This window comes from Anomaloglossus baeobatrachus, chromosome 2, assembly GCF_048569485.1.
Source record: "Anomaloglossus baeobatrachus isolate aAnoBae1 chromosome 2, aAnoBae1.hap1, whole genome shotgun sequence".
NCBI classification, from domain to species: Eukaryota; Metazoa; Chordata; class Amphibia; order Anura; family Aromobatidae; genus Anomaloglossus; species Anomaloglossus baeobatrachus.
The window spans coordinates 229072508-229092427 of record NC_134354.1 but is presented as its reverse complement, the minus strand read 5'-3'; the positions used below and the strand labels follow the sequence as shown (position 1 = coordinate 229092427).

The following is a 19920-nucleotide window of genomic DNA, read 5'->3' as shown; positions in this document are numbered from 1 at the left end:
ATGCCAGCTTAGGTAGAAGAGTCCTGCAGGCGGCAGTGACATCCCCGTAGGGGAGGGCTGTTTTGCAGCTCTAACATGAGGTATCTCTTTACCCACCCAGGGACAGCTTTTGGACGTCCCAATCGTCTGGGTCTCCTAATAGAGCGCTGAAGAAGAAGGGAATTTTGTTACTTACCGTAAATTCCTTTTCTTCTAGCTCTTATTGGGAGACCCAGCACCCGCCCTGTTGTCCTTCGGGATTTTTTTGTTGTTTGCGGGTACACATGTTGTTCATGTTGAACGGTTTTTCAGTTCTCCGACGTTATTCGGAGTTAATTTGTTTAAACCAGTTATTGGCTTCCTCCTTCTTGCTTTGGCACTAAAACTGGAGAACCCGTGATACCACGGGGGGGGTATAGCCAGAAGGGGAGGGGCCTTGCACTTTTTAGTGTAGTGCTTTGTGTGGCCTCCGGAGGGCAGTAGCTATACCCCAATCGTCTGGGTCTCCCAATAAGAGCTAGAAGAAAAGGAATTTACGGTAAGTAACAAAATTCCCTTCTTTGCGGCCTAGTATCGCATATTCCCGCCCCCAGGCCTGCCAGTCAGGGGAAGGGCAGGACGCTGCACAGGACGTCAGCGCTGAGGGCTGGAGCATACTTTGTATCCTCCTCCCCCCTCACTCAGCACAGTGGGGCACTAGATTCCCGCACTTTCTAGGGCACGCCCACGGCCCCCTCCTCCCCACAGAACGCCGGCAGCCATTCCTGTCAGCACTTCTGACGCTGGAGAGGAGAGACAACACGGCTCTGGGAGGCCCAGGCAGGGAATCTGGTGATCACACAACCGCTTTGAGCGGTCGGTAAGCAGCACCTGAGGTGCTGGCCCCACTGAGTGCCGAAGTGTACATATATATATATATATATATATATATATATATATATATATATATATATATATATATATATATATATATATATATATATATATATATATATATATATATATATATATATATATATATATATATGCTTATATGCTATACATTTACACTGTACGGTCGCACTGTTGATTTTTGGCTATATACCCTCCTGGATTGTACTCAGAGGAGACAACAGCATGTCGTCCGCAAAAAGCAAGGGTGCCAAAGCACAGGCTTACTTTGCAACCTGTACCTCATGTGCGGCTATACTACCGGCAGGTTCCACTGACCCTCATTGTGTGCAATGCTCGGCCCCTGTGGCACTTACTCAGCCGGAGCCTCTGCTACTGGTGGCCCAGGTGGAACCACCTGCTACCACTGTCCAGGTGACAGGGACGGAGTTTGCAGTATTTGCTGACAAACTGTCTGAGAGTATGGATAAATGGTCTGCTAAGATACTAGAAGCCTTACAGTCCAGACCGGTGACTCAGGCCCCGGGCACTGTTCAATCATTGACCCCAGGCCCCCCTCAATTGGAGCAGCAAAGTGCTCCTGGGGTGACCCATAGGTCCCAGGGTGAGTTCTCTGACACGGACCGCAGTCCCAGGCCGCCTAAGCGGGCTCGCTGGGAAATTCCCTCGACTTCATCACACTGTTCAGGGTCTCAGCAGGAGGACTGTCTGGAAGATGAAGCGGAGGTAGCAGATCAGGATTCTGATTCTGAGGCCGCTCTCAACCTAGATACACCTGAAGGTGACGCCATAGTGAATGACCTTATAGCGACCATCAATCAGGTGTTGGATATTTCTCCCCCAGCTCCTACAATTGAGGAGTCAGCTCTCAGCAGGAGAAATTCCGTTTCAGGTTTCCCAAGCGTACATTGAGTACGTTTCTGGATCACTCTGACTTCAGAGAGGCAGTCCAGAAACACCGAGCTTGTCCAGATAAGCGTTTTTTTCCAAGCGCCTTAAGGATACACGTTATCCCTTCCCCCCTGACGTAGTCAAGGGCTGGGCTCAGTGTCCTAAGGTGGATCCTCCAATCTCCAGACTGGCGGCTAGATCCATAGTTGCAGTGGAAGATGGGGCTTCACGCAAAGATGCCACTGACAGACAGATGGAGCTATGGTTGAAATCCATCTATGAAGCTATCGGCGCGTCTTTTGCTCCAGCATTCGCAGCCGTATGGGCACTCCAAGCTATCTCAGCTTGTCATGCGCAGATTAATACAGTCACACGTACATCTGCTCCGCAAGTGGTGTCCTTAACCTCTCAGGCGTCGGCGTTTGCGTCCTACGCCATTAATGCGGTCCTGGACTCTGTGAGCCGTACGGCGGTAGCATCCGCCAATTCGGTGGTAGTCCGCAGGGCCATGTGGCTACGTGAATGGAAGGCAGACTCTGCTTCCAAAAAGTTCTTAACTGGTTTGCCATTTTCTGGCGACCGCCTGTTTGGTGAGCGATTGGATGAAATCATTAAACAATCCAAGGGAAAGGACTCATCCTTACCCCAGTCCAAACCAAACAGACCTCAACCACGGAAGGTACAATCGAGGTTTCGGTCCTTTCGGCCCGCGGGCAGGTCTCAATTCTCCTCGTCCAAAAGGCCTCAGAAGGATCAGAGGAACTCCGATTCATGGCGGTCTAAGTCACGTCCTAAAAAGACCGCCGGAGGAACCGCTCCCAAAGCGGCCTCCTCATGACTTTCGGCCTCCTCACACCGCATCCTCGGTCGGTGGCAGGCTCTCCCGCTTTTGCGACGCCTGGCTGCCACAGGTAAAAGACCGATGGGTGAGAGACATTCTGTCTCACGGTTACAGGATAGAGTTCAACTCTCGTCCTCCGACTCGATTCTTCAGAACATCTCCGCCCCCCGAGAGAGCCGATGCTCTTCTTCAGGCGGTGTGCACTCTGAAGGCGGAAGGAGTGGTGATCCCTGCTCCTCTTCAGCAACAGGGTCAAGGTTTTTACTCCAACTTGTTCGTGGTGCCGAAAAAGGACGGATCCTTCCGTCCTGTTCTGGACCTAAAACTGCTCAACAAACACGTAAAAACCAGGCGGTTCCGGATGGAATCGCTCCGCTCCGTCATCGCCTCAATGTCCCAAGGAGATTTCCTGGCATCAATCGACATCAAACATGCTTATCTCCACGTACCGATTGCACCAGAGCATCAGCGCTTCCTGCGTTTCGCCATAGGGGACGAACACCTTCAGTTCGTGGCACTGCCTTTCGGCCTGGCGACAGCCCCACGGGTCTTCACCAAGGTCATGGCAACAGTGGTAGCAGTCCTACACTCTCAGGGACACTCGGTGATCCCTTACTTAGACGATCTGCTTGTCAAGGCACCCTCTCAAGTGGCATGCCAACACAGCCTGATCATTGCTCTGGAGACTCTCCAGAGTTTCGGGTGGATCATCAATTTTCCAAAGTCAAATCTGACACCGGCCCAATCACTGACATATCTTGGCATGGAGTTTCATACTCTCTCAGCGATAGTGAAGCTTCCGCTGGACAAACAGCGTTCACTACAGACAGGGGTGCAATCTCTCCTTCAAGGCCAGTCACACCCCCTGAGGCGCCTCATGCACTTCCTAGGGAAGATGGTAGCAGCAATGGAGGCAGTTCCTTTTGCGCAGTTTCATCTGCGTCCACTTCAATGGGACATTCTCCGCAAATGGGACAGGAAGTCGACGTCCCTCGACAGGAACGTCTCCCTTTCGCGGGCAGCCAAGGCTTCCCTTCAGTTGTGGCTTCTCCCCACTTCTCTGTCGAAGGGGAAATCCTTCCTACCCCCATCCTGGGCTGTGGTCACGACGGACGCGAGCCTGTCAGGGTGGGGAGCGGTCTTTCTCCACCACAGGGCTCAGGGTACTTGGACTCAGACAGAGTCCTCCCTTCAGATCAATGTTCTGGAGATAAGGGCAGTGTATCTTGCCCTAAAGGCGTTCCAGCCGTGGCTGGAAGGCAAGCAGATCCGAATTTAGTCGGACAACTCCACAGCGGTGGCATACATCAACCACCAAGGCGGAACACGCAGTCGGCAAGCCTTCCAGGAAGTCCGGCGGATTCTGCTGTGGGTGGAAGCCACAGCCTCCACCATATCCGCAGTTCACATCCCGGGCGTAGAAAACTGGGAAGCAGACTTTCTCAGTCGCCAGGGCATGGACGCAGGGGAATGGTCCCTTCACCCGGACGTGTTTCAGGAGATCTGTTGCCGCTGGGGGATGCCGGACGTCGACCTAATGGCGTCCAGGCACAACAACAAGGTCCCGACATTCATGGCACGGTCTCAAGATCACAGAGCTCTGGCGGCAGACGCCTTAGTTCAGGATTGGTCGCAGTTTCAACTCCCTTATGTGTTTCCTCCTCTGGCATTGTTTCCCAGAGTGTTACGCAAGATCAGGATCGACTGCCGCCGCGCCATCCTCGTCGCTCCAGACTGGCCGAGGAGGTCGTGGTACCCGGATCTGTGGCATCTCACGGTGGGCCAACCGTGGGCACTACCAGACCGACCAGACTTGCTGTCTCAAGGTCCGTTTTTCCATCTGAATTCTGCGGCCCTCAACCTGACTGTGTGGCCATTGAGTCCTGGATCCTAGCGTCTTCAGGGTTGTCTCAAGAGGTCATTGCCACTATGAGACAGGCTAGGAAACCAACGTCCGCCAAGATCTACCACAGGACGTGGAGGATATTCCTATCTTGGTGCTCTGATCAGGGTTTTTCTCCCTGGCCATTTGCCTTGCCCACGTTTCTTTCCTTCCTTCAATCCGGATTGGAAAAAGGGTTGTCGCTCGGCTCCCTTAAGGGACAAGTCTCAGCGCTCTCTGTGTTTTTTCAGAAGCGCCTAGCCAGACTTCCACAGGTACGCACGTTCCTGCAGAGGGTTTGTCACATAGTCCCTCCTTACAAGCGGCCGTTAGAACCCTGGGATCTGAACAGGGTGCTGATGGCTCTTCAGAAACCACCTTTCGAGCCAATGAAGGATATTTCTTCGGCGCTCTATTGGGAGACCCAGACGATTGGGTGTATAGCACTGCCTCTAGAGGCCACACAAAGCAATTACACTAAAAAGTGTAAGGCCCCTCCCCTTCTGGCTATACACCCCCAGTGGGATCACTGGCTCACCAGTTTTCTGCTTTGTGCGAAGGAGGTCAGACATCCACGCATAGCTCCACTGTTTGTAGTCAGCAGTAGCTGCTGGCTCTATCGGATGGAAGAAAAGAGGGCCCATATAGGGCCCCCAGCATGCTCCCTTCTCACCCGCGGTTGGTGCTTGTAAGGTTGAGGTACCTATTGCTGGTACGGAGGCTGGAGCCCACATGCTGTTTTCCTTCCACATCCCCTTAGGGCTCTGTGGAAGTGGGATCTTGCCGGCCCCCAAGCCCTGGGGCCGGGCTCCATCCACAGACCCATAGAACCTGTTGGATTTGGAGCGGGAGTGCCGTTCAGGGACAAGGCCCTGCAACTTTCAGGTACTCTGTGTCCCCGGCAGGCACGGACACTCTCAGGGCCTGCTGAGCGTTGTAGTGCGCCGGGGACAGTGGCGCTGTACGCTGGGGGTTAGGTCACTGCAGCTTTGCTGAGTGACGTTGTGTATTGGGAACTACTGCGCCGACCGCTCCTGGAGCGGCGGCGCAGCTGCGACTTATGGTGCGCCGGGGGCTTTGCGCCGACCGCGCTTTTACGGCGGCGGCGCTTCTAACTTTAGCCCCCGGCTTCTGCGGCCTAGCGCCGCTTCGTTCCCGCCCCCACCCTGTCAATCAGGGTAGGGGAGAGACGCTGCTCAATAGGCAGCGCCGAGGGCTGGAGCTTTATTTACATGCTCCAGCCCTCTCACTAGGCACAAGGGGAAGCAGACTTCCCGCTCTTAGTCGGTGTACGCCCAGGGCCCGCCCCCCCTCTCCACAAGGACGCCGGCAGCCATTATACATGCGTTCTGGCTGGGGAAAGGCAGCAGGCTCTGGGAGACCCAGACTAGAGGGATTTCTGGCGACCACACACCCGCTCCTAAGCGGGCGGTAAGCTGCACAGTAGTGCTGGCCCCACTAGTGCCTCAGTGATATATAGTGTACTTTTGTCTTGGTACCATATATATATATATATATATATATATATATATATATATATATATATATATATATATATATATATATATATATATATATATATATATATATATAGTTGCACTGTAGGTCGCTTCTTGGCTGGACACCCTGTACTGCTCTGAGGAGGCAGCAACATGTCATCCGCAAAACGCAAGGCTGCCAAGGCACGGGCTGTGTGCACTGTTTGTACTGCATGTGGGGCTGATCTACCGGCAGGCTCCAATGATTCACATTGTGTGCAATGTTCAGTCCCAGTGGCACTTCGTCAGCCAGAGCCTATTGTGGTGGTAGCCCAGGCAGCGACGCCTGTGAACCCTGCCCCGGTGACGGGGACAGACTTTGCAGTGTTTGCTGATAAAATGTCTGAGGCTATGACAAAAATCCTGGAGACCTTGCAGGCCAGGCCAGTTCCTCAGACCATGGACACTGCTGTGGCTATGCTCTCTGGTCCCCCTCAGTTGGAACTAATCCGTACTTCAAGGGGGTCTCAAGCATCACAAGCTGAAGTCTCTGACTCAGATGACAGTCCCAGGCAGCCTAAGCGAGCTCGCTGGGAAAGACCCTCCACGTCATCACACTGCTCAGGGTCTCAGCGAGAAGAATCTCTCTGTGATGAGACTGAAGAAGGTGATCAGGATTCTAATCCTGAGGCCCCTCTCAATCTGGATGCCCCTGAGGGTGACGCCATGGTTAATGACCTTATATCGGCAATTAATAGACTGTTGGATATTTCTCCCCCAGCTCCTTCAGCAGAGGAGGCAGCTGCACAGCAGGAGAAGTTCCATTTCCTGTATCCCAAGCGTAAATTAAGTGCTTTTTTGGACCACTCTGACTTCAGAGAATCAATCCAGAAGCACGACGCTCATCCAGACAAGCGTTTCTCTAAACGTTCTAAGGATACCCGTTATCCTTTTCCCTCTGAAGTAGCCAAACGCTGGACCCAGTGCCCAAAGGTGGATCCCCCAATTTCCAAGCTTGCGGCTAGATCTATAGTCGCAGTAGAGGATGGCGCTTCACTTAAAGATGCCAACGACAGACAGATGGACCTTTGGTTGAAATCTGTCTATGAAGCTATCGGCGCGTCGTTTGCTCCAGCATTCGCGGCCGTGTGGGCACTCCAAGCTATTTCAGCTGGTTTAGCACAGGTAGATGCTATCATGCATCCAGCAGTGCCGCAAGTGGCGTCCCTAACTTCGCAAATGTCTGCGTTTGCGACCTATGCTATCAATGCTGTCCTAGAATCTACGAGCCGTACCGCTATGGCGGCCGCCAATTCTGTGGTTTTGCGCAGAGCCTTATGGTTAAAGGACTGGAAAGCAGATGCTGTTTCCAAAAAATGCTTAACCAGCTTGCCACTATCTAGAGACAGACTGTTTGGTGAGCCATTGGCTGAAATCATAAAACAGTCCAAGGGTAAGGACTCGTCCTTGCCACAGCCCAGAGCAAGTAAACCTCAACAGAAAAAGTGGCAGTCGAGGTTTCGGTCCTTTCGAGGCTCGGGCAAGCCCCAATTCTCCTCGTCCAAAGGGACTCAAAAAGGACAAGGGAGCTCAGATTCCTGGCGGGCTCACTCACGCCCCAGGAAAGCAAATGGAGGAACCGCTTCCAAGGCGGCTACCTCATGACTTTCGGCCTCCTCCCTCCGCATCCTCGGTCGGTGGCAGGCTCTCCCGCTTTTGCGACATTTGGCTGTCACAGGTCAAAGACCGGTGGGTAACAGACATTTTGTCTCGCGGGTACAGAATCGAGTTCAGTTCTCGGCCTCCACTTCGGTTCTTCAGAACCTCCCCACACCCCGACCGAGCAGATGCACTGCTGCAGGCGGTGGACTCTCTAAGAGCAGAAGGAGTCGTGATCCCTGTCCCCCCTCTGGAACGGGGGCGAGGATTTTACTCCAATCTCTTTGTGGTTCCAAAAAAGGACGGCTCCTTCCGTCCTGTTCTGGACCTAAAACTGCTCAACAAGCATGTGAACGCCAGGCGGTTCCGGATGGAATCCCTCCGCTCAGTCATTGCCTCAATGTCCCAAGGAGATTTCCTAGCATCAATAGACATCAAAGATGCTTATCTCCACGTGCCGATTGCTACGGAGCACCAACGCTTTCTGCGCTTCGTGATAGGAGACGAACACCTTCAGTTCGTGGCTCTGCCATTTGGTCTGGCGACAGCCCCCCGGGTGTTCACCAAGATCATGGCAGCAGTGGTAGCAGTCTTGCACTCTCACGGACACTCTGTGATCCCTTACTTGGACGATCTACTGGTCAAGGCACCCTCTCAGGAGGCATGCCAACTCAGCCTGAGTTTTGCACTGGAGACTCTCCAGGCGTTCGGGTGGATCATCAACTTCCCAAAGTCAAATCTGTCACCGACCCAATCATTAACGTATCTTGGCATGGAGTTTCATACTCTATCAGCGATAGTGAAGCTTCCGCTGAGCAAGCAGCGGTCACTACAGACAGGGGTGCAGGCTCTCCTTCAAAGTCAGTCGCACTCCTTAAGACGCCTCATGCACTTCCTCGGGAAGATGGTGGCGGCAATAGAGGCGGTTCCGTTTGCGCAGTTTCATCTGCGTCCACTTCAATGGGACATTCTCCGCCAATGGGACGGGAGGTCGACATCCCTGGACAGGAAAGTCTCCCTTTCCCAAACGGCCAAGGACTCTCTGCAGTGGTGGCTCCTGTCCACCTCATTATCACAGGGAAGATCCTTCCTACCACCGTCCTGGGCGGTGGTCACGACAGACGCGAGTCTGTCAGGGTGGGGAGCAGTGTTTCTTCACCACAGGGCTCAGGGTACGTGGACTCAGCAGGAGTCCACCCTTCAGATCAATGTTCTGGAAATCAGAGCAGTGTATCTTGCCCTACTAGCCTTCCAGCAGTGGCTGGAAGGGAAGCAGATCCGAATTCAATCGGACAACTCCACAGCGGTGGCATACATCAATCACCAAGGGGGGACTCGCAGTCGGCAAGCCTTCCAGGAAGTCCGGCGGATTCTGATGTGGGTGGAAGCCACGGCCTCCACCATATCCGCAGTTCACATCCCCGGCGTAGAAAACTGGGAAGCAGACTTCCTCAGTCGCCAGGGCATGGACGCAGGGGAATGGTCCCTTCACCCGGACGTGTTTCAGGAAATCTGCCGCCGATGGGGAAGGCCGGACGTCGACCTGATGGCGTCCCGGCACAACAACAAGGTCCCAACCTTCATGGCACGGTCTCGCGATCAAAGAGCCCTAGCAGCAGACGCCCTAGTGCAAGATTGGTCGCAGTTCCGGCTCCCTTATGTGTTTCCACCTCTGGCACTCTTGCCCAGAGTGCTACGCAAGATCAGATCCGACTGCAGCCGCGTCATACTCGTCGCCCCAGACTGGCCAAGGAGGGCGTGGTATCCGGATCTGTGGCATCTCACGGTCGGCCAACCGTGGGCACTTCCAGACCGACCAGACTTACTGTCCCAGGGGCCGTTTTTCCATCGGAATTCTGCGGCCCTGAACCTGACTGTGTGGCCATTGAGTCCTGGATCCTAGCGTCTTCAGGATTGTCCCAAGGGGTCGTTGCCACCATGAGACAGGCTAGGAAGCCCACGTCTGCTAAGATCTACCACAGAACGTGGAGGATATTCTTATCCTGGTGCTCTGCTCAGGGAGTGTCTCCCTGGCCATTTGCATTACCTACCCTTCTTTCTTTCCTGCAATCTGGGTTAGAAAAAGGGTTGTCGCTCGGCTCCCTGAAAGGACAAGTCTCGGCGCTATCCGTCTTTTTTCAGAAGCGTCTAGCACGACTTTCTAAGGTGCGCACGTTCCTACAGGGGGTTTGCCATATCGTTCCCCCGTACAAGCGGCCGTTAGATCCATGGGATCTGAACAGGGTACTAGTTGCCCTCCAGAAGCCGCCCTTCGAGCCTCTGAAGGAGGTTTCACTTTCTAGACTATCACAGAAAGTGGCTTTTCTGGTAGCGATCACATCTCTCCGGAGAGTGTCTGAGCTAGCAGCGCTGTCTTCCAAGGCTCCCTTCCTGGTCTTCCACCAGGACAAGGTAGTGCTGCGCCCCATTCAGGAGTTTCTCCCGAAGGTGGTATCCTCTTTTCATCTTAATCAGGATATCTCTTTGCCTTCGTTTTGTCCTCATGCAGTTCATCGGTATGAGAAGGACTTACATTTGTTAGATCTGGTGAGAGCACTCAGAATCTACATTTCCCGCACGGCGCCCCTGCGCCGTTCGGATGCACTCTTTGTCCTTGTCGCTGGTAAGCGCAAAGGGTCGCAGGCTTCTAAGGCCACCCTGGCTCGATGGATCAAAGAACCAATTCTTGAAGCCTACCGTTCTGCGGGGCTTCCGGTTCCATCAGGGCTGAAGGCCCATTCTACCAGAGCCGTGGGTGCGTCCTGGGCATTGCGACACCAGGCTACGGCTCAACAGGTGTGCCAGGCAGCTACCTGGTCGAGTCTGCACACTTTCACCAAACATTATCAGGTGCATACCTATGCTTCGGCGGACGCCAGCCTAGGTAGAAGAGTCCTGCAGGCGGCAGTTGCCTCCCCGTAGGGGAGGGCTGTCTTTGCAGCTCTAACATGAGGTATTTCTTTACCCACCCAGGGACAGCTTTTGGACGTCCCAATCGTCTGGGTCTCCCAATAGAGCGCCGAAGAAGAAGGGAATTTTGTTACTTACCGTAAATTCCTTTTCTTCTAGCTCTTATTGGGAGACCCAGCACCCGCCCTGTTGTCCTTCGGGATTTTTGGTTTGTTTGCGGGTACACATGTTGTTCATGTTGAACGGTTTTCAGTTCTCCGATGTTACTCGGAGTAAATTTGTTTAAACCAGTTATTGGCTTTCCTCCTTCTTGCTTTTGCACTAAAACTGGTGAGCCAGTGATCCCACTGGGGGTGTATAGCCAGAAGGGGAGGGGCCTTACACTTTTAAGTGTGATTGCTTTGTGTGGCCTCCGGAGGCAGTGCTATACACCCAATCGTCTGGGTCTCCCAATAAGAGCTAGAAGAAAAGGAATTTACGGTAAGTAACAAAATTCCCTTCTTCTCTCTCACGCCTTTCGCAGAAAGTGGTCTTCCTAGTAGCAGTCACATCACTTCGGAGAGTGTCTGAGCTAGCGGCGCTGTCATGCAAAGCCCCTTTCCTGGTGTTTCACCAGGACAAGGTGGTTCTGCGTCCGGTTCCGGAATGTCTCCCTAAGGTGGTATCCCCCTTTCATCTCAATCAGGATATCTCCTTACCCTCTTTTTGTCCTCATCCAGTTCACCAATGTGAAAGGGATTTGCACTTGTTAGATTTGGTGAGAGCACTCAGACTTTACATTTCTCGTACGGCGCCCCTGCGCCGCTCGGATGCACTCTTTGTCCTTGTCGCTGGCCAGCGTAAAGGGTCACAAGCTTCCAAATCAACCCTGGCTCGGTGGATCAAGGAACCAATTCTCGAAGCTTACCGATCTTCTGGGCTTCCGGTTCCCTCAGGGCTGAAGGCCCATTCTACCAGGGCCGTGGGTGCGTCCTGGGCTTTGCGGCACCAGGCTACGGCTCAGCAGGTGTGTCAGGCGGCTACCTGGTCGAGCCTGCACACTTTCACGAAACACTATCAGGTGCATACCTATGCTTCGGCAGATGCCAGCCTAGGTAGGCGAGTCCTTCAGGCGGCGGTTGCCCACCTGTAGGAAGGGGCCGTTTTACGGCTCTATTTCGAGGTATTATTTTACCCACCCAGGGACTGCTTTTGGACGTCCCAATTGTCTGGGTCTCCCAATGGAGCGACAAAGAAGAAGGGAATTTTGTTTACTTACCGTAAATTCCTTTTCTTCTAGCTCCAATTGGGAGACCCAGCACCCGCCCCTGTTCCCTTCGGGCTGTTGTTCTTTGTGTACACATGTTGTTCATGTTGAATGGTTTCAGTTCTCCGAAATTCCTTCGGATTGAATTTACTTTAACCCAATTTATAACTTTTCCTCCTTCTTGCTTTTGCACCAAAACTGAGGAGCCCGTGATGCACGGGGGGTGTATAGGCAGAAGGGGAGGGGCTTTACACTTTTAAGTGTAATACTTTGTGTGGCCTCCGGAGGCAGAAGCTATACACCCAATTGTCTGGGTCTCCCAATTGGAGCTAGAAGAAAAGGAATTTACGGTAAGTAAACAAAATTCCCTTCTTTGTTACTTACCGTAAATTCTTTTTCTTATAGTTCCGACATGGGAGACCCAGCACCCTCCCTATTGCCTGTTGGCAGATTTCTTGTTCCGTGTGTCTTCACCGGCTGTTGTTGTTGTAGACAGAGGTTCCGGTTGTTCCGGGTTTTACTCTGTCTCTACTTGTGGGTGGATGTCCTCCTTCAGCTTTTGCACTAAACTGGCTAGGACTGGCTAGCAGGGGGTGTATATGCTAGGAGGGAGGAGCTACACGTTTGAGTGTAGTACTTTGTGTGTCCTCCGGAGGCAGAAGCTATACACCCATGGTCTGGGTCTCCCATGTCGGAACTATAAGAAAAAGAATTTACGGTAAGTAACAAAATTCTCTTTTTTATGTTAAACAGAGTGGCCTGGGCAAATATACAGTATTCTGGAATGCTGTATATAAAAGCTTACTGGTGGTGATTGCATTTTATAAGGGAAAATCCTGGTGACAGATTCCCTTTTAATATTGAGCAGAATTATGTATGATGACATTCCCCTATATACAGTATGAGCCCACACAACTCTTCTATATACAGTGTGAGCACCTCTATATACAGTAGGAGCTCCCACAAAGCCCTCCTATATACAGTGTGAGCTCCCACAGACTCTGAAATATAGTGTTAACATCCTACCTAAAGTACGAGCCCCGACATAGCCTCCTATATATATTTATATATTAAGAGCCCCCCACATAGCCTCTTATATTTAGTATTAGCCCCCATATAGCCTCCTATATATAGCCCTGCTCTTGGGTCACAAATATAAGGCTTTGCCCACATCTGTCTTCTATAATTCTGCAGTTCTGCGCTGACAAATATAACATGACTATGACACAAGGCACTGAGCGAAGCCTCCCAGCACAGATGTAGCAATCTGATGACATGGTGTAATTGTAGAATTGTAACTAAGTGGTCTCCATTTTTGCTCTCTTAGGACCCCCTGGAAGAAGTGTTGTTTTTCTGGGGATGGTGAGTACATTGTGGCAGGTTCAGCGAGACAACATGCTCTCTATATTTGGGAGAAGAGCATTGGAAATCTGGTGAAAATTCTGCATGGAACTCGTGGTGAACTCTTACTAGATGTCGCTGTAAGTTTGTATTTGTAGCAGTGACTATTAATAACAGCGTCATCACCTCGGATAATCTGATGTCAGGAAGTGACAATTTTCTTCCCTTTTTTTCTAGTGGCATCCGGTTCGACCAATCATTGCATCAATTTCAAGCGGTGTTGTTTCCATTTGGGCACAAAACCAAGTGGTATGTGTTGTGACGCCAGATCAGAATTAATAAAAGCATTAAGGTCTCTCAATTTTGCAGTCTGTTAAAATGATACATGTGATTTTTAAATATATTATTATTTCAAATTAATTCTTCTGACCAAAGTATTTTCTGTGGCAATTCACTGCTGTATTCGGCTATAGTATCAGTGTAAGTTTCAGCTTTAACAGTGGGGTGCGCAGGACAGAGGAGACTTCTGTGCTGCTGTGTTTCTCACTGCAGAAGCATTATCTGTATTCATATATTGGAACACACTCAGCCATGAGCATATGTCAATGCAGCTTTTTGGGTCCCCGACTGTAAATGGGGCTTAAGACTGAACAAAGGTATAGACCCCAATGGCAGCCCAAATAGTTGTTTTCTTTTTCGCTCTATTGGGAGACCCAGACAATTGGGGTGTATAGGCTATGCCTCCGGAGGCCGCACAAAGTACTACACTTAAAAGTGTTAGGCCCCTCCCCTTCTGCCAATACACCCCCCGTGCTCCCACGGGCTGCTCAGTTTTTTGCTTTGTGCGAAGGAGGTCAGACACGCACAGCACAGCTCCACAGATTAGTCAGCAGCAGCTGCTGACTAGGTCGGATGGAAGAAAAGTGGGCCCATATAGGGCCCCCAGCATGCTCCCTTCTCACCCCACTTTTGTCGGCGGTGTTGTTAAGGTTGAGGTATCCATTGCGGGTACGGCGGCTGGAGCCCACATGCTGTTTTTCCTTCCCCATCCCCCTTAGGGCTCTGGGTGAAGTGGGATCTTATCGGTCTCCAGGCACTGAGACCGGGCTTCATCCACAACTCCTGTGGAGCCTGATGGATAGGAGCCGATACCGTTCAGGGACATGGCCCTGCATCTTAAAGGTACTCTGTATCCCTATGGGGACCGCGCACGGCATCACCTCAGCTTTGCTGGGTGTGCTAGTGCACCGGGGACCGCGGCGCTGACCGGGTCTATATGTGCCATTACACACTCAGCGTCGCTGAGTGTGTTTATATGTAAGGGCTACCGCACTGACCGCCGTTGCCACGGGACACTGCGGCGCGGCTGGGACTTGTAGTTCGCCGGGGACTTTCACGCGACCGCGCTTTTACGGCGGCCGCGTTTATTACTACAGTCCCCGGCTTCATTGCGGCCTAGTTTCCCTTTTTTTCTCCCGCCCTCAGCCCTGACAGGCAGGGGAAGGGCGGGACGCTGCACGGAGCGAGCAGCAATGAGGGCTGGAGTATGATTTACATGCTCCACTCCCCTCACTGTACACAGTATGAGCGCCCGTTTCGCGCTCTTTCTAGGCCACGCCCACAGCTTCCTCAGCTCGTCAGGACGCCGCAGCCATTCCTGTCAGCTCCACCGACGCTGCAGACAGGGACATATTCATGGGAGACCCAGACACGGTCTCTGGTGGCCTCACAACCGCTTAGGCGGCTGGTAAACAGCACATGTGGTGCTAGCCCCATGGTGCTGTATTGTATGGGTACATTATTTGTGTACTGTATATAATTTACACTGTATGAGCACAGTTCTTTCTGGCTATATACCCTATTGTGTTACTCAGGGAAAACTATAGCATGGCGCCCATAAAAGGCAGGGGTGCCAAAACACAGGCTTATTATGTTGCCTGCGCCGCATGTAAGACCCAGCTACAGGCAGGTTCCACTGACCCTCATTGTGTACAGTGTTCGACCCCTGTGACACTTCCTCAGCCGGATCCTCTGCTAAGAGGGGCCCAGGGGGAGCCACCTGTTGACACTGTCCAGGTGACGGGGACTGAGTTTGCAGCCTTTAAGGATCAACTCTCTGAGACTATGGCTAAGATACTAGAAGCCTTGCAGTCCAGACCGGTATCTCAGCAAAGGGACTCTGTTGAATCATTGTTCCCTGACCCCCCCTCAGTTGGACCAACAATGTCCTCACGGGGTATCTCATACATCCCAGACGGAGGGTTCGGACTTAGAACCTAGCCCCAGATCGTCTAAGCGAGCCCGCTTAGAATTTCCCTCGACATCATATTGTTTAGGGTCTCAGCGGGGGGATTCTCTGGTTGATGATGCGGAAACAGCTGATCAGGATTCTGATCCTGGGAGCGCTCTCAATCTTAATTCTCCAGACGGGGACGCCATAGTGAATGTTCTTATTGCATCCATTCATCAGTTGCTGGATATTCTTCCCTCAGCCCCTCCGGCGGAGGAGTCTGATTCTCAGCAGGAGAAATTTCGCTTCAGGTTCCCCAAGCGTACACAGAGTATGTTTCTAGGCCACTCTGATTTCAGAGAGGCAATCCAGAATCACCATGCTTGTCCGGATAAGCGTTTCTCTAAGCGCCTTAAGGATACACGTTATCCTTTTCCCCCGGAAGTGGTTAAAGGTTGGATTCAATGTCCCAAAGTGGATCCTCCAATCTCCAGACTGGCGGCTAGATCCATACTTGCAGTGGAAGATGAGCATTCGCAGCCGTATGGGCGCTACAAGCTATATCAGCAGGTCAAGCGAAAATTGAAGCGGCCGCGCCACAAGTGGCTTCCATTACCTCCCAGACCTCGGCAATTGCGTCTTACGCTATGAATGCTGTCCTGGACTCTGTGAGCCGTACGGCAGTTGCGACCGCCAATTCGGTAGTAGTCCGCAGGGCCTTGTGGCTACGGGAGTGGAAGGCAGATTCCGCTTCCAAAAAAGCGTTTAACCGGTTTGCCAATTTCTGGCGACAGGCTCTTTGGCGAGCGCCTGGATGAAATCATCAAACAATCCAAGGGAAAGGATACATCCTTACCCCAGCCCAAGCAGAACCTCTCCCAACAGAGGAGAGGGCAGTCGAGGTTTCGGTCCTTTCGGGGCGCGGGCAGGTCCCAATTCTCCTCGTCCAAAAGGTCTCAGAAAGAACAAAGGAACTCTGATGCATGGCGGTCTAAGTCACGTCCTAAAAAGGCCATTGGGAGCACCGCTAACAAAGCGGCTGCCTCATGACTTCTACCTCCTCTAGTAGCATCCTCGGTCGGTGGCAGGCTCTCCCGCTTTTGCGACACCTGGCTGCCACAAATAAAAGACCGCTGGGTGAGAGACATTCTGTCTCACGGTTACAAGATAGAGTTCATCTCTCGTTCCCCGACTCGATTCTTCAGGTCTTCTCCGCCTCCCGAGAGAGCCGAGGCTCTTCTGCAGGCGCTGGGCACTCTGAAGGCAGAAGGAGTGGTGGTCCCTGTTCCTCTTCATCAACAGGGCCACGGTTTTTACTCCAACTTGTTTGTGGTCCCAAAGAAGGACGGGTCTTTCCGTCCTGTCCTAGACCTGAAACTTCTCAACAAACACGTAAAGACCAGGCGGTTCCGGATGGAATCCCTTCGCTCCGTCATCGCCTCAATGTCCCAAGGAGATTTCCTTGCATCGATCGATATCAAAGATGCTTATCTCCACGTTCCGATTGCCCCAGAGCACCAGCGCTTCTTGCGCTTCGCCATAGGAAACGAACACCTGCAGTTCGTGGCACTGCCATTCGGCCTGGCAACAGCCCCACGGGTTTTCACCAAGGTTATGGCTACTGTAGTAGCGGTCCTCCATTCTCAGGGTCACTCGGTGATCCCGTACTTGGACGATCTGTTGATCAAGGCACCCTCTCTAGAGGCATGCCAACACAGCCTCGACGCTACCCTGGAGACTCTCCAGAGTTTCGGGTGGATCATCAATTTTCCAAAGTCAAATCTGACACCGGCCCAATCGCTCACATACCTTGGACATGGAGTTTCATACCCTCTCAGCGATAGTGAAGCTTCCGCTGATCAAGCAGCGGTCACTACAGACAGGGGTACAATCTCTCCTTCAAGGCCAGTCACACCCCTTGAGGCGCCTCATGCACTTCCTGGGGAAGATGGTGGCAGCAATGGAAGCAGTCCCTTTCGCGCAGTTTCACCTGCGTCCTCTTCAATGGGACATCCTACGCAAATGGGACAGGAAGCCGACGTCCCTCGACAGGACCGTCTCCCTCTCTCAGGCGACCAAAGCTTTCCTTCGGTGGTGGCTTCTTCCCACTTCATTGTCGAAGGGGAAATCCTTCCTACCCCCATCCTGGGAAGTAGTCACGACGGACGCAAGTCTGTCAGGGTGGGGAGCGGTTTTTTCTCCACCACAAGACTCAGGGTACGTGGACCCGGCAAGAGTCCTCGCTTCAGATCAATGTTCTGGAAATTCGGGCAGTGTATCTTGCCCTGAAAGCGTTCCAGCAGTGGCTGGAAGGCAAGCAGATCCGAATTCAGTCGGACAATTCTACAGCGGTGGCATACATCAACCACCAAGGCGGCACACGCAGTCGACAAGCCTTCCAGGAAGTCCGGCGGATTTTGATGTGGGTGGAAGCCACGGCCTCCACCATATCCGCAGTTCACATCCCAGGCGTGGAAAACTGGGAAGCAGATTATCTCAGTCGCCAGGGCATGGACGCAGGGGAATGGTCCCTTCACCCGGACGTGTTTCAGGAGATCTGTTGCCGCTGGGGGGTGCCGGACGTCGACCTCATGGCGTCCCGGCACAACAACAAGGTACCAACGTTCATGGCACGGTCTCAAGATCCCAGAGCTCTGGCGGCAGACGCCTTAGTTCAGGATTGGTCGCAGTTTCAGCTCCCTTATGTGTTTCCTCCGCTGGCACTGTTGCCCAGAGTGTTACGCAAGATCAGGGCCGACCGCCGCCGCGCCATCCTCGTTGCTCCAGACTGGCCGAGGAGGTCGTGGTACCCGGATCTGTGGCATCTCACGGTCGGCCAACCGTGGGCACTACCAGACCGACCAGACTTGCTGTCTCAAGGGCCGTTTTTCCATCTGAATTCTGCGGCCCTCAACCTGACTGTGTGGCCATTGAGTCCTGGATCCTAGCGTCTTCAGGGTTATCTCAAGAGGTCATTGCCACTATGAGGCAGGCTAGGAAACCAACGTCCGCCAAGATTTATCACAGGACGTGGAAAATTTTCCTGTCGTGGTGCTCTGCTCAGGGTTTTTCTCCCTGGCCATTTGCATTACCTACTTTTCTGTCCTTCCTTCAATCTGGACGGGAAAAGGGTTTGTCGCTCGGTTCCCTTAAGGGACAAGTTTCAGCGCTCTCTGTGTTTTTTCCAGAAGCGCCTAGCTAGACTTCCACAGGTACGCACGTTCCTGCAGGGTGTTTGTCACATTGTTCCACCTTACAAGCGGCCGTTAGAACCCTGGGATCTAAACAGGGTGCTGATGGTTCTTCAGAAACCACCATTCGAGCCAATGAGAGATATTTCTCTCTCACGCCTTTCGCAGAAAGTGGTTTTTCTAGTAGCAGTCACTTCACTTCGGAGAGTGTCTGAGCTAGCAGCGTTGTCGTGCAAAGCCCCTTTTCTGGTTTTTTCACCAGGACAAGGTGGTTCTACGTCCGGTTCCGGAGTTTCTCCCTAAGGTGGTATCCCCCTTTCATCTCAATCAGGATATTTCCTTACCCTCTATTTATCCTCATCCAGTTCACCAATGTGAAAAGGATTTGCACTTGTTAGATCTGGTGAGAGCACTCAGACTCTACATTTCTCGTACGGCGCCCCTGCGCCGCTCGGATGCACTCTTTGTCCTTGTCGCTGGCCAGCGTAAAGGGTCACAGGCTTCCAAATCAACCCTGGCTCGGTGGATCAAGGAGCCAATTATCGAAGCTTACCGTTCGGCTGGGCTTCCGGTTCCCTCAGGGCTGAAGGCCCATTCTACCAGAGCCGTGGGAGCGTCCTGGGCTTTGAGGCACCAGGCTGCGGCTCAACAGGTGTGTCAGGCGGCTACCTGGTCGAGCCTGCACACTTTCACGAAGCACTATCAGGTGCATACCTATGCTGCGGCGGATGCCAGCCTAGGTGGACGAGTCCTTCAGGCGGCGGTTGCCCACCTGTAGGAAAGGGCCGTTTTACGGCTCTCTTACGAGGTATTATTTTACCCACCCAGGGACTGCTTTTGGACGTCCCAATTGTCTGGGTCTCCCAATAGAGCGAAAAAGAAGAAGGGAATTTTGTTTACTTACCGTAAATTCCTTTTCTTCTAGCTCTAATTGGGAGACCCAGCACCCGCCCCTGTTTTTTTGTGTACACATGTTGTTCATGTTGAATGGTTTCAGTTCTCCGAGTTTCCTTCGGATTGAAGTTAAACCAGTTTATAATTATTTTTTCCTCCTTCTTGCTTTTGCACCAAAACTGAGCAGCCCGTGGGAGCACGGGGGGTGTATTGGCAGAAGGGGAGGGGCCTAACACTTTTAAGTGTAGTACTTTGTGCGGCCTCCGGAGGCATAGCCTATACACCCCAATTGTCTGGGTCTCCCAATTAGAGCTAGAAGAAAAGGAATTTACGGTAAGTAAACAAAATTCCCTTCTTTTGGCCTTTGGTGTGTTATCGCCAAATTTAAATGATCAACTTATCCCAATGTTGGAAGCATTCTCGCAGAGGACGCTTTCATTGTGTATCTCCAACATAGGGTACTGATAAAATATGAACAAAGCCTTAG

The 19920-nt window shown here is 52.3% G+C and overlaps 1 protein-coding gene across 3 annotated transcripts in view; it reads left to right on the top strand.

Annotated features, from left to right (window-relative positions):
* RBBP5 (RB binding protein 5, histone lysine methyltransferase complex subunit) overlaps positions 1 to 19920 on the top strand; it is a 161626-nt gene that overhangs the window by 69326 nt on the left and 72380 nt on the right. For all 3 annotated transcript variants that reach the window (XM_075335683.1, XM_075335681.1, XM_075335682.1), the window contains 2 exons: positions 13105 to 13258; positions 13356 to 13427. In XM_075335683.1, coding sequence (XP_075191798.1) covers positions 13105 to 13258; positions 13356 to 13427 — 226 coding nt within the window. The remainder of the gene's footprint in view (positions 1 to 13104; positions 13259 to 13355; positions 13428 to 19920) is intronic.